This window comes from Mytilus edulis, chromosome 14, assembly GCF_963676685.1.
Source record: "Mytilus edulis chromosome 14, xbMytEdul2.2, whole genome shotgun sequence".
NCBI lineage: Eukaryota > Metazoa > Mollusca > Bivalvia > Mytilida > Mytilidae > Mytilus > Mytilus edulis.
Window position 1 is genome coordinate 26,996,020 of NC_092357.1, and position 13,556 is coordinate 27,009,575.

General features: G+C 31.8%; 1 protein-coding gene across 1 annotated transcript; it reads right to left on the minus strand.

Moving 5' to 3' along the window:
• Window positions 1–1,695: 1,695 nt before the first annotated feature.
• LOC139503010 (mesotocin receptor-like) lies at window positions 1,696–12,167 on the minus strand. Its single transcript, XM_071292679.1, has 7 exons — window positions 11,941–12,167; window positions 9,788–9,904; window positions 9,047–9,176; window positions 5,897–6,225; window positions 4,348–4,483; window positions 3,455–3,541; window positions 1,696–2,978 (listed from the first exon to the last, which is right to left on the minus strand). The coding sequence occupies exons 2-7, from the start codon at window positions 9,872–9,874 to the stop codon at window positions 2,764–2,766; spliced, it is 984 nt and encodes a 327-aa protein (XP_071148780.1). The 5' UTR covers window positions 9,875–9,904; window positions 11,941–12,167; the 3' UTR covers window positions 1,696–2,763.
• Window positions 12,168–13,556: the final 1,389 nt, after the last annotated feature.

Sequence of the window (13,556 nt, forward strand, 5' to 3'; positions counted from 1 at the left end):
ACATTTACTGTTAGTGATGAAATCTCTCTGTCGATTGAGGAAAACAAAGTTGTTTACATTAGAATAGTTAAAAAAAGAAGAAAATTGACAGAACATATGCAGATATATCCATTAAAAGAAAATAAAAGCTAACTATTGCAGAAAAAAACATTCTTCAGTTGAAAAAATGATCGAAAATAAAGATTGAAATGAAATAAAAACACACAAATAGAAACCTATCGTGCAAAGATATCTTTTATAGATTTTCCGTTGTCTGATCGACTTTTTAAGGAATATAAAAATGAATTACTGACATTGTATCACTTTTCAAAGCATTTCAAATTCTGTTAATGAAACACAGTCTATTAATAGTTATATGCGTTTATTTATAAATGAGGATTTGAGAATATTGTTGGCTATCAAAAATTAGTATTCTTAAATATTTGACAGAAAGTTGTGCTATTCTCTACTGTATATAATACCTCTTTGTATTAACAATCCAATGAATTAATTTGTTTGCTTGTTAAATCAAAAATCGAGGATTTGACAAACTGGGAATTACATGATAATCAACAGACGAATCGTAGCTACAATTTGTCATTGTACTGGCCCTGTATTGTTTGGTATGTGTTCTTCAGTTTGTTGTGTACTCTGTTTTTAGTTCACACTTCAGGGACACGATTATTTATGCAAAAATACTTTATTGTTAATTAATCGGGAACCCTTACATGTAAGATACCAGGCCTTATCATACTGGTCTACAAACAATGTTGGTTAATGTCTTAGATATAATGAGTTATACAAAATGAGGAGACCACATGAAAATGCGTCAAAACAAAACATAGGTAACACCAGGTTGTATTACCGTTTTTTATTAATTATTTGTGTATGTCAGTTATGCATGATTACACAATCTTTGCTACCGCATTCTAAAAATGTGTTTTATGCTTTAAGTATAACCGTTTCATAAGTCAATAAAGTCAAATGTCTGTAGTTGTCATGTTTAGCAAACTTTTTGTGTCGTTTTGTTTTGGTTACAAAAAAGATTATGTGCAAACAAAGTCGAAATTTATATTGATGGAATTGCCTGAAACAAAAACTGTATGTAGAAACATGTATCTAAAACATGTTGACGGTGTAATCCATTGGATTCATAGACATCCTTGACGCAAAAGTAACAATTGTTATTATAATTAGTCTTGCTGGTCTAAACCATTCATACATTATTGGCTTTTAACAAGCTTGTATTTAATGTGAGGTAAGCTCTGTGCAACTGTCTGGAGCTACACAGATCACTCTGGTATTCATTGATGTATGTTGTTAGCTATTTTATTTTTATATCCATTATGTTAACGTTTGATGTCGGTATCATGCGTATGACGTGCCCAATTATGGCACCAAATAATATTACATTATGTCGTGGTATGTTCGTTTCATGAAAACGTATCACTTTTGTATTGATAATAATTGAATGATTTATTTATTTAGATTTTTATAATACAAATGAGATAAATGTTTTGTTATCTGAAGCTGTGTGACCTTCCATCGATATATATATATTTTTACTGTTGCAAATATCCTTTTTTTTTCGTCAACACTACGTGTCACCCTGAAGACCCATTGGTGGCTGATGTCTGCTCGTTGATCAGGTTGTTGTCTCTTGACATATTCCCCATTTCTATTCTCAATTTTCATTATAATGAAAACAAAATTAGATTATGGAGATCACTTTATAAATAACCCTTCTTTATGGCAGTATATAACACTTATTTCACAGGGCCAATCACTAGTCTACTTGTCACATGTATACATGATAGGCAGGATAATTTTGATATACAGTGTGATGGTGATCCAATAAAACATGCATTGGGTCAGTAAATTCCATATTCATATCGCATTATGTCACTAGCACACTATGTAACTAATTTTATCTTACCTCCTATAAATTTAAGGAGATATGATTGGTTAAAGGACTACACGTGGTGACTATGTATGTTTGATATAGGGTGTTAAACAAATATAGTATTTGTTACCATACATGGAAAGTTACCATATGGGGTAAGTAAAGAGTATCTGTCCTATCAAAACAACAAAAAGGCAAACCCTTTATGAACACAACACGTAGTTGAAGACAAATCTGAAAGGATTTATAAGACGAATAAATTGATGATGAAAGGTTAAAATAAATTCATAACACATAATTTTGAAAGCTAACAAGTTGTTTCCGTTGGCACTTAGGAGTTACTTTCCTTTCTAACCAAAACAATAAATCTACTGAAGATGGTGTTTCGAAATGAAAACAAATTATTCTTATAATGTTTTTGAATCAATCCTCTATTTAGACCCTGTAGATTATATCATGTAGTTGCTAGCATATGAAAGAAAATGGGAAACAAAAGACCGTATGCTTGTATCATTCATTTGTGTTAATCAGTTCATGAAACACTGATAACTTGTAAAACAACATCTGTACAAATTAAAATTTGTATACAATTACAACTTTCACACAACATATTCACATTGTATGAAGCGATTGTAATACATATAATGTACATTTGTATCACAAATACATATGTTGTTAGTCTCTGGAATGCACATTGTTTTCTTATACCGAAACACGTGTGTGTCTTACTTTTCATAAACTGCTCTAAACAGAAACTTTGAACTGTAATGGGATGGATAGACGAATACACGTACGCTACTAACGAACACAGCCAAGATCCATATATGTCATTTACTGGACATAACAAAAAACAAGTTACATTCTGTTGTTATTTGAAATGTTCACTCTAAGGCCTTTCCGCTCACAACTTTTGTCTTTGTTTTTTTCGTTTTCGAAAGAAGCATTTTCTTATTGAAAATGAGAAACACTAATGGGTTTGCAAGACTGTTCAATGGTGCAAGCAGGAAAAGTACCTGAAACCAAAGTCCTTTTTCTGCAATTTCATGATATAACAAAATAGCGGCAATAGTAACCGGTGCCCAGCAAGTGATGTATGCTGGAAAACAAAAGAAGACAAGTAAAAAGGAAATGTTATTATTGAGATTACAAGACATAAGATATATATGTTTATAATACCATGATTACACATGACAAACGTCAACAATTGACTAACATCATTTATATCATTGTGTAATCTTGCTGTAATAAAATGGTTTTCATGAAAAGGTGTAACATTACATTGTATGTTTGAAAGACAAGGGTGATTTTCTATTACAAACTAAGTCCTGAGTGTTGTGCACTTTCAAATGATCTTGCTATACTATGATAATATTTTTACATTTTTGATAGTTTTGTGATTCGGTTGGTGTTTGTAGGATGGAACCCATCTACTATAGTTTATGAAAAATCATTAAAATTTTCAATCTTTTAACAAGACAAAAAACCTATGTGTACAATCTTCAGATCAATATTGTAGTTTAAGATCCAGATATTTTACTAGCGACCATACATTTCGATTCAGGCAATTCTTACCAAAAACAACAACAAACAATAGTTGAATGCTTCTTATCTTTGCCTTTGATATTCTTGTGTCGCTAGCATCGGTACAGCAGTCTTTATCTAAAACATGCATTGAAAATGATATACAAAACAGGTGTGTTATTTATAACTATGAGTTTAACTAATTTTTCAAACTGTGGAAACATTAATTGTTGAAATGTACATCTGTTTATTAGAGACTTGAAGTAGTTTGGAACCATGTTTTACATTGTTATAACTCAAATACACGTATGATAATTTGAGTCAAATCGGTAAACATCAATTTACTAGTGGTCCTTTAACTATGTATAGTTGTATTTCTGTCATAATGAGTTCTTACTAGTTTTTGAACTCGTTATTAAACAAAATAGTTTATTCATACTTATTTACCAATTTTGCACGCACTGGTTAAAAGACTGATTGATGGTAAATACACCTAGCAAAATTTGGAAAGCTTAAAGATGTACTATGTATTGGCCAAAACCTAGCATGGCATAATTAATAAAATCTTCATCAATAAGTTTTACATTCGATTCTTATGATAGGAAAATCATACATTTTCAATGGCAAGTTATATTAGAATTGAAACTGATTTCAAACATTGTATTCGACTGTCATACGAGTGAGAGGTTCAGTTAGTTTTAAAACCGGGTTTAATCCATCACTTTCTACATAAAAATATGCTGGTAGCAAGACAGGAATATGACAGTTGTAATCTATTCGTTTGATGTGTTTGAGCTTTTTATTTGGCAAATTGATAAAGGATTTTCCTTCTTTAATTTTCCTCGGAGCTAATTTGTTTGCGATTTGAATGTTTGTATATTCTACAGAACTATCGAAACAGATATACTATTAAGGTCCACAATATATAATATTAAGGCACCTACGTGAATTAATATTTTTCCGTTGCATGAATCCATTCATTTCTCGACGACGTATCGTAATGATTATAATGATGTAGCACACAGTGATGACTATTACTGAGATTATGATGATACTGGAAAAATCGGCATATAATATCACCTTCACAAAATAGATTTGAGAATTAAAAAAAATGAATGGTAGTGCATAATAAAGACAACAGTAGTATACCCCTGTTCAAAAATCATAAATCGATCAGTTAAAATGAATAATATGAATGTTGTGATCCTGAAGGATTTTTTGGATAAACTAAAACTAAAACTAATGTACTATTTTGTGGTCCAGAATATAAGTGAGCTTTCATAAAACGTGTTTTAAAGGAGTTGCAAGCACGAAAATGATAAATGGCAATGTCAGTGCTGTGTTAAGTGACATCACTTATCTATTGGAACATCAATACATTTCAGCATGTTTCATGTTGAGGTATATTTGTAAATTCCTCTACAGTCCAATGTTGCACTCCTTTGATAAAATCAGGGGAAAAACTTAAGTGCTGTTGATATCGCTGTTCTATGAATGTTCGGTCTTTCGTTTCCTACATCTGCTAATAATTCTCGAATTGACTTTGTATTGCACTTTTCTACATGAATTAAAAATGACCTCCACACCCTACTATTGATTTACTCTAATTGGTCATTAGAATATTCATTGTTTCATCAATGAGTGCATGCTAGTTTATCGAACGGTCATTTTAGACAAGCACCGAATTTAGTTGCTCATTGCTAAAAAACTTAAATAACGGCATACATACAGCTTAAGAATGTCTTAAAAATTAGGAAATAATGGTTATATCTGTGTTCAGAAATACTTAAACTTGTATGTACAAACAAAAAACATTTTCAAAATCGATATGAATTGACCGCTCGATTGCAATTAAAAGACATCATTATATTTATGTAGATCTTATAAGGATTTCCACAAACACACAAATGGTTCGGATATATGTTGTATGACATTACTGCATTTAATTTAATGAATACATTACAGAAATTTCAAGTTCGCAGTTACAAGTTTCACATCTCTTCAACGTAGCGAGTTTTTAGTAACACATATCAAATAATGTCAACTGGTAAATTAGTGCTAGTTCTTGACATAACTCGCGTAGGCGTCATTTTTGTTGAATAGTTTGCTTAACGATCCTCCTCAATTTATAACATTAATTGACCTCTTATTTTTTTATACCATTGTCGTCATTGAATCCTTTGTAGACGAAGACCACCATTATTGCGTACACATTTATATGAGTTTATTTACATATGTGTTCCTTATTATTGCTATAGTTTTTTTTTTATATGCTACTGTATCTATTAATTTGAAATTACGTTTTTCTAAATATTATGGTGAATGCAAAAGTTGGAACAGCTGGTAATATACAAATAATAACTGTTACAAATTTCTGAATTATGATTGTTTTTATTTCATTTGGTCTATATTGTGTGTACTTTAATTTTCACTTCTGTGTTTCAAAATTGTGTTATTAGAATGATTAGAGCCATACTTATTTTGTCATCTTACCAACTGGTTTGGAAATGTTTGTTCACACCTTTTATTATCTTCAGTGTACACACCAAATACTCCGTAAGGAATTGCAAGGAGACAGCCTGTAATCCATGCTGACAATGCCAATCCATATCGGTATGTGTTTCCCTGAGAAGCAGCAGCTAATGGTTTTACAATAACATATGCCCGGTCAATTGATAACACAACAATTGCATATGTTGACACATAAAATGGAACCATTGAGAAATACACGTAGTAAATATAGCACACATATGGATTCCATTGCACTTCAAACCGATTGAACAAAGTTTCTGGTAGTTCAAAAAATATACATACACAGAGATCTGCAATGAAAACATACAGAATTTAATGAAAATAATTGTCGCCATATTTAGTATTATTTGCTATATTATAGTGCACAGTGTAGATACTATTCTGTGCGCTCTCCGGAAGTAGCGATTTTCGAAGCGAGAACTTTTTGGATCACATTTTAAATTTGATGGGTAAACTGAATTAAACGGTAAGTTGATCATCTGTACATTGCTTAATGATTAGTTCAGCCAACATCGATATTCACAAATGGTTTAGAATTAAATTCCGCACATTCATTATTCGTATCTTTGCCTTAATCAAGAGATTTTCAAGTGCATTACTAAGAAAAATCAGTCGGCGAATCTAAAAACAATCTTTTTACCCTCTTAGTGTACAAATTAACGTTAAAACCAGACTTAATTAACTAAATGAAGTATAGTTCAAGTGGTGGTAAGAGTTTCAACCAGATCTTTGAAGCCAGAATTAAGAAAATTACACTTGTTTGAATTTCTCACTGTACGATCAGTCTCGCTTGTATATTTTAAAACTGTATGATCAGTCTTTTTGTCACTGTATTCTAGTGGTGATTTCAAAGTTATTTACGATACATTAGAAGGTGGCATTTTTCTAAATAAAACAAATATATTTCAAAACATTCACATCCTGAAAACTTATGAAACATTTTTTAGCTTAATAGGGTGTACTCGACTTACTACATTAAGTATAAGGATGTTTAAATGTTGCTAAAATTAGAGGAAGGTTTGATGTATACTAGTTTATAAGTTTCAGAAATGTCCTCCGTTATACTTAAAATTGTACAAACACACATATTTAGTTGTTATATAAAAATGCTTGTATTTACACACATTCGAGGCCGTACTGTAGCCTATAATTGATCACAGTTCCTTCACTTTGTTTAAGATGTAAAGCTGTCTCTTTGACACTCAATTGTACACCACTTGCTAAGCTGGGGGTTATAGTGATAAATAAGTCCGTCTTTCCGTTGGACCGGTACAATACGTTTCGCCGGTTTTGTAAGCGAATCTCCTCATAAATCACTTTATATACATTGGGGGTTAAGGCCATTTTTAAATGGTGAGGGGTCCGATCCAGGAAAAAAGGGGATTTCAAATATATTCCCATACAAATGCATTGATAGTTAAAAAAGGGTTTCAAACTGCCGGATTCCCTTTTTTTAATCCGTCACTGATATAACTATTAATTAATCTTATTCGGATTCCTTATCATAAATGATAATGACTGTATTGTGCACCATCTATTTCGAATTTTAGTAAAACTCTTTTATGGGGTTACTTTATATATATAAGATACGGACTTGAACATTGCATTATATGGGGGCATCCATCAGGTATTTCCAACACCTCCTACACCAATCATTAAAGTTTTCTGAAATTGCTCCATTTTTACTCGATTAATTCATTATGGACCTTCTATTTCTGTAAACTTACCAAAATTATATCACATGAATTAACCCTCTACGCAAAGCTGTCTTTATCCATTTTTTCGTTATTTTAAAAGAGACAAGCTTAATTTATGTTATCATTAATTGGTCAACGGAGGACGGTGTAAATAATCGTTAAAAATGTAATAGCTATAAACAGATAACTGTAACAATACACTATAAGTTCACAAGCGAATCATGTATTACTTTTTAGGCATTTGATTTTAAATAAGACTGATGGAACAAAAATACAATTATTTTGCCATCTAAACAATTCATCAGAAATATATGTGTATTGTCTAATGAAAGTAATTACACGTTATAGTTCCCTGGATAGTTCATAATATCCCATATACACGTATATACCTTCAAATTGCTGTTGTTTTTTTTTTCTCTCAAAATCACGACTGGTCATATAGTCAAAAAATCTGAAATCGCTTCTAGAATACAGTCAGTTCTAGACTGATCGTACAGTAATTTATTTTGGGATCCTCAAGGAAAACATATTTTTTATGGATAATACGAATATTCTGCTTAAATACGAAAAGAACATGAAACAGTATATATTTAACTGTAAACTGATGCAAATATTTGCAATAAAAGATTATTTGCTCTGTACTACGAGAGCAAAATTGTCCATCGATATCACTTTTTTTCTACCAAGTTGATGTGATGCACACGTATATTTTATATACTAATGCATGTTTTTGTTACAGTTACTCATATTTATAATGCTATATATACCTTGAAGATTTTCAAAGCACTTTGTAGATATAGGAGTAAACAAATGATGAGAAAAGTTACCGTAGGCAAAACCGTCCTGTTAGCCAGTTGGAAATCATCGCTTCGAAAATCGCGACTTCCGGATAGCGTACAGAATAGTATCTACACTGTGTAGTGACTGTCGTCATTTTTGTTGGTTTGTAAAATTAAGTCCCCGTTAGAGTTCACTCAAATTCATGCTTCAAAAAACAAAACATACAATTCGTGTTTCAATTCAAATAAGAGTCGAGTACATCTCTCACATTCGGGCTTTAAGGAAGTATTGAAGATTTTGACAGGCTTGAAATCATCTTTAGATGTTTTGCAGAGACAATTAAAGATAACAAAAACAAACTGATATACTTGTACGAGCTTCCAAAAGAGAGGGATCTGGAGCGTCAACAAACTAGCGTTGCGTGTCTTCCATTTATGATCATATCTACAATAAATCAAAAATGTCACGCTCGAGAGTTGGTCTGAATCAGTTAAATTGCAACATTTTGTACAAATACTATTTCTATTTTGGTTTCTAAAGATTAAAGAAACAAATGTAAAAAATAAGCAATGAATAAATATACTGATTTATTATTTTTGTATTTAATGCATGACTTGTTTGATACAATCCTCACCTGCAAAGGCTAAGTTGGCAACAAAGAACTTCATTCTAGATTTGTTTTGTCTTGAAAGTAGTAACGCCAAAACCAATATGTTCAAGCTTAATATTCCCAAGAGAATAATCAGAGATATCCATTTGAGAACCTGTGGAAATGTTATATATGTATTAGTAATTTCACCTCTTTAACAATTGCAATAGAACAATAGCTATACTTGAAGATAGTTATGACCAATATTTACACAAATGCTATCAAACTTGATTTTTTGAAATATACACTTAATCTTGTTTTGCAGCAATGCAACCAATGACACTATCATATCGGATACTGTAAAAGTTCAAACTTGTCATAGACATTTCGGTTAGTTACTAAAATGTATATACTAAAATATTGAATGTTGATTTTCTCAGATAAATGAATGGGGATATCACTCCTAATAATATGAAGTCGATTATCAATGAACATGTCTTATAACAACAAAGCCGAAACATATCGATTTGTCAAATGGTGTAAATTTGAAGACTGTATCAAAATACAATCACCATTTCCCCAACTACGATACTGATACATATGCATAAGCACATAACTAACTTTTACGTATACGGTGTAGGTTAGTTTTCTAAATGCGCCCCATGCAAAACTATATATATGTATGTCTAGATAACCAAATCCCCTTTATTCAATTCGAAGTCTTTTTTACATAATTTAACTTGATTTTAAATATCTTAAATTAAATTTTTGTAATTATGTTTATACCTGAGGATCAATGTCTTTGTTGTGTACTGTTCCATTGCTGTTTTTACTCCCATTACTGTGAAAAGTCATGTTATGTAACATGTTCATGACTTCAATAATGTATTATTAAATGTTTGTCTACAATAAAAACTATTAGTTAGGAACATGAGGATTATGACGGCTGTCGTTTTTGTGTTTGAGCTTTTGATTTTGTCATTTGCTTAGGGACATTCCGTAAAGAAGTTTCCCCAGAGTTCTTTTTTTTTTTTGCAATTCAACGTTTGCCTATAGTAAAAAAATTTTATATCACACGTAGCAGTAAAACAATTTATGCAATCCACACCTCGGTGCTTCGTGTTGTTAATACATTGAAGAGTACATTAATCAGTCTACTACTACAGAAACTAAGAAACACAATGCAATATTCGCTAATCGTCTGTTAAAACGTTATCAAACCACGATTAATAAAACTGTGATTATATATCTGGTGTATGGGTTTTGCTTTTTTCTTCGGGAACATACATTTAAACTGTTTGCCTAAAACAAACTGACAACGCCATGGCTAAAAATGAAAAAGACAAACAGAAAAACAATAGTACACATGACACAACATAGAAAACTAAAGAATAAACAACACGAACCCCACCAAAAACTAGGGGTGATCTCAGGTGCTCCGGAAGGGTAAGCAGATCCTGCTCCACATGTGGCACCCGTCGTGTTGCTTATGTGATTACAAATCCAGTAAATAGTCTAATTCGGTAGGTCACATTCATGAAAGGGAAGGGGATTGTAGTTACGACGTAAGGAACATATCCGATATCATTTGTGAAACGGTTATTCCATAACTGTCAACCAACTCGTGATGGCGTCCGTAAAATTTACGAAGGGATGATTTCAACTTCACCATTTGGAACTCTTGGTTTTATAGTTTCCTTGTGAGCAGTAACCCTCTATCAAGAAAACCATGATAGGAAATGCAAGCACGGGAATATCGTATCAATTGGGAGATATATACCCCGTATGCAGGTGCTGCTTGAATGTTGCTACTTAGAAATGGAAAGTTCACAATTGGAAAGCAGAAATCATCTCTTTTGTCGTAAAGTTTTGTTTTCAACCGACCCTCATTGTCAATTTCTAGATGTAAGTCAAGATATGCAGCCGACTTAACTGTATCTGTAGTATCCTTTACCTCCAATTCGATGGGATAGATGCGTTCCACATAGTCACCAAATTTTGAATTGTTTAGTGACAGAACGTCATCTATATAGCGGAAAGTAGAGTTAAAGGATATTGCTTCTTATCTTTCTTCCTAAGAAATTCCTGCATGAAGTCAGCCTCATAATAATAAAGAAACAAGTCGGCAAGTAGAGGGGCACAGTTTGTTCCCATTGGGATGCCGACAGTCTGTTGAAAAACACGTCCTCCGAACGTTACAAACATGTTGTCAATCAAGAAATCAAGCATCTTGATAATATCGGTTTCAGACGCAATAATAATTGTGGCATACCATTATTATTGCGTCTTTTTATTTGTTAAATTAAGTAATTGGATAAAATGTTCCGTGAGGAAATGCACTTCTTTTCATTTTTTGTGGAATTAAATGATTACAACTTGATTTTTGCGTTATCTGAATGTTCGAAAAATTTGACAAATTGACATTTGCTTTGCTTTTTACAATGCGCCGTACAACTGTTCTGTATGTGATGTCAGAAAATTGAATCAAAATTATGATGTTATGATACAAATGGTATTGACATACCTTATGTTAAGAAAAAAGACTGGCCTCACCGAAGCTTCAAAACAAGGAACAGTGTTTTATTTATTATAATGTTATACAAAGAAATGTTAAGGCATAGACGTTATTGTGAAGTAAAAAATACAAGTTGAAACATCGTCATACAAAATAGCTTTAAAGCATTTCTTTTCTATGAATGAAAATTGCACAGAAGATGTGACGTTTTACCGTTATACGAACTCTTTAACGTTGCGCCAATAGTTAGATCCCTTGAAACTGTATCGGGTGCCTTGAACATATGAAAAGATCAATCAAATAAAAGATAAACTTGTACCTGGTGTAAGTGAATATTAATTTGTAAAGTTAAAAAAAGAAAATGACTTTTTGAAAGAACAATATAAATGACTAATAGGTAAAGTACATTAGTAAAAGATCTTACCAAATTACTAGATGTAAATACATCCTCTTTGGTCTCATTATATGTATCATTTACATTTGTCATATCTTAAATAATATCCATGTCCACAGCTCCACTTGAAAATAAGAAATGATAGCATTGACGTTTAACACGTATTACTAAGGGTATATTGTATACGATTGAATGATACGAAATAATCATTAATAAAACAGAAACAGGTGATTACATCATGATTAATTATCACAGATACATTGCTATCAGCACACATTTGAGAAATCATTTGATGTGGCTTTTTCATGTGTCTAATATCTAAGTATTACCTCTGCTAGGTGCAAACTCATAAGTAAGATCACACCTGGTCAGAGGTATTAAATTCTGAATAACATTTTTTCAAAACTGAAACATCCTGTTTTAATTAAATAACAAGGCCTTTCGAATATACTAGATAAATTATACACGAATTAAAGAAAATATGGCTTTCTTTTAACCTGTAAAATGTACTGAGGTAATTAGACCATAATAAGGTGCTTCATGTCTTTAATTTGACAACAAATACTTTAAATTAATTGAAATAAACATTTACTGTTACTTTGGAACACATTTCTGTTTTTTTTTAAAGGTTACCAAGGCTATGGAATTTCTTGATTATTTGATCAGCTTGTTTCATTTATATTTCAAAGTTGATATTTATTATTTTGTAAGTGTTGATACGTATTGTGTTGAAGTTATATTCTCATTGATTATCGTGAAATTTTAATTTCAATACTATATTGAAAACATTTTTTAATTTCAAGTTTCATTTTTATTAAAAATATTTTCTTAATTGATAAAATTCAGTTGATAGATACAAAGAATAGGTCTAGGTTGGTTAAGCCTTGGTCGAGTATGGTTCATACTAGATCGAGTACGGTTCAGACTAGGGCGAGTATGGCTCAGACTAGGTTGAGCATGGTTCAGACTCGTATAGAATGATTAAGTACTGGTCAAGTACACATTAAGACGGTTACGTATGGTTCAGACTACAGTCGAGTATTATCAAGTAAATTTCAGACCAATTCAGACTGGTCAAGACAAAATCAGTACTGTCGAGTACAGATATACGCCATTTCAGACTGTTACTGGTTTGTAGCGATAACTGTAACGCATGTTGATACATAGAACATTTTTGGTACAAATATTTTATTAGACGTACCAACTTTGTTTTCTTTTCAACATTGTTACATGATGGGTGGCACATGTTGAGCAGATTATGCTTACCTTACCGGAAAATCTGAAACCGTCCCCGATTTTACTTTTAGTGCATCTCCTTACTTCACTAAACTGTGTTTTGTGAATGTTCTGATTGCCTTTGTTATTTTGTTTATCATCATGGCTATTTGCGTTTTCAATTTATTTTCGACTTATGACTGTGTTTCCACCTGAGTAATCTTTTGCCCCACTTTCAGGCCTTTTGTAGTATTCCTCAGCCTGTTACGACTATAATAATTAAATAGAGGTTAGTTACCATGTCCAACACTTTATTGCATTCAAAAAGAATGGAAACATATAAAAGGTTTCACTAAAAATTTCAGCTACTTATTAATCATTTACATAAACAACTGGTAAAAAGGTTTTCCGTATAGATCGTCAGACAGATT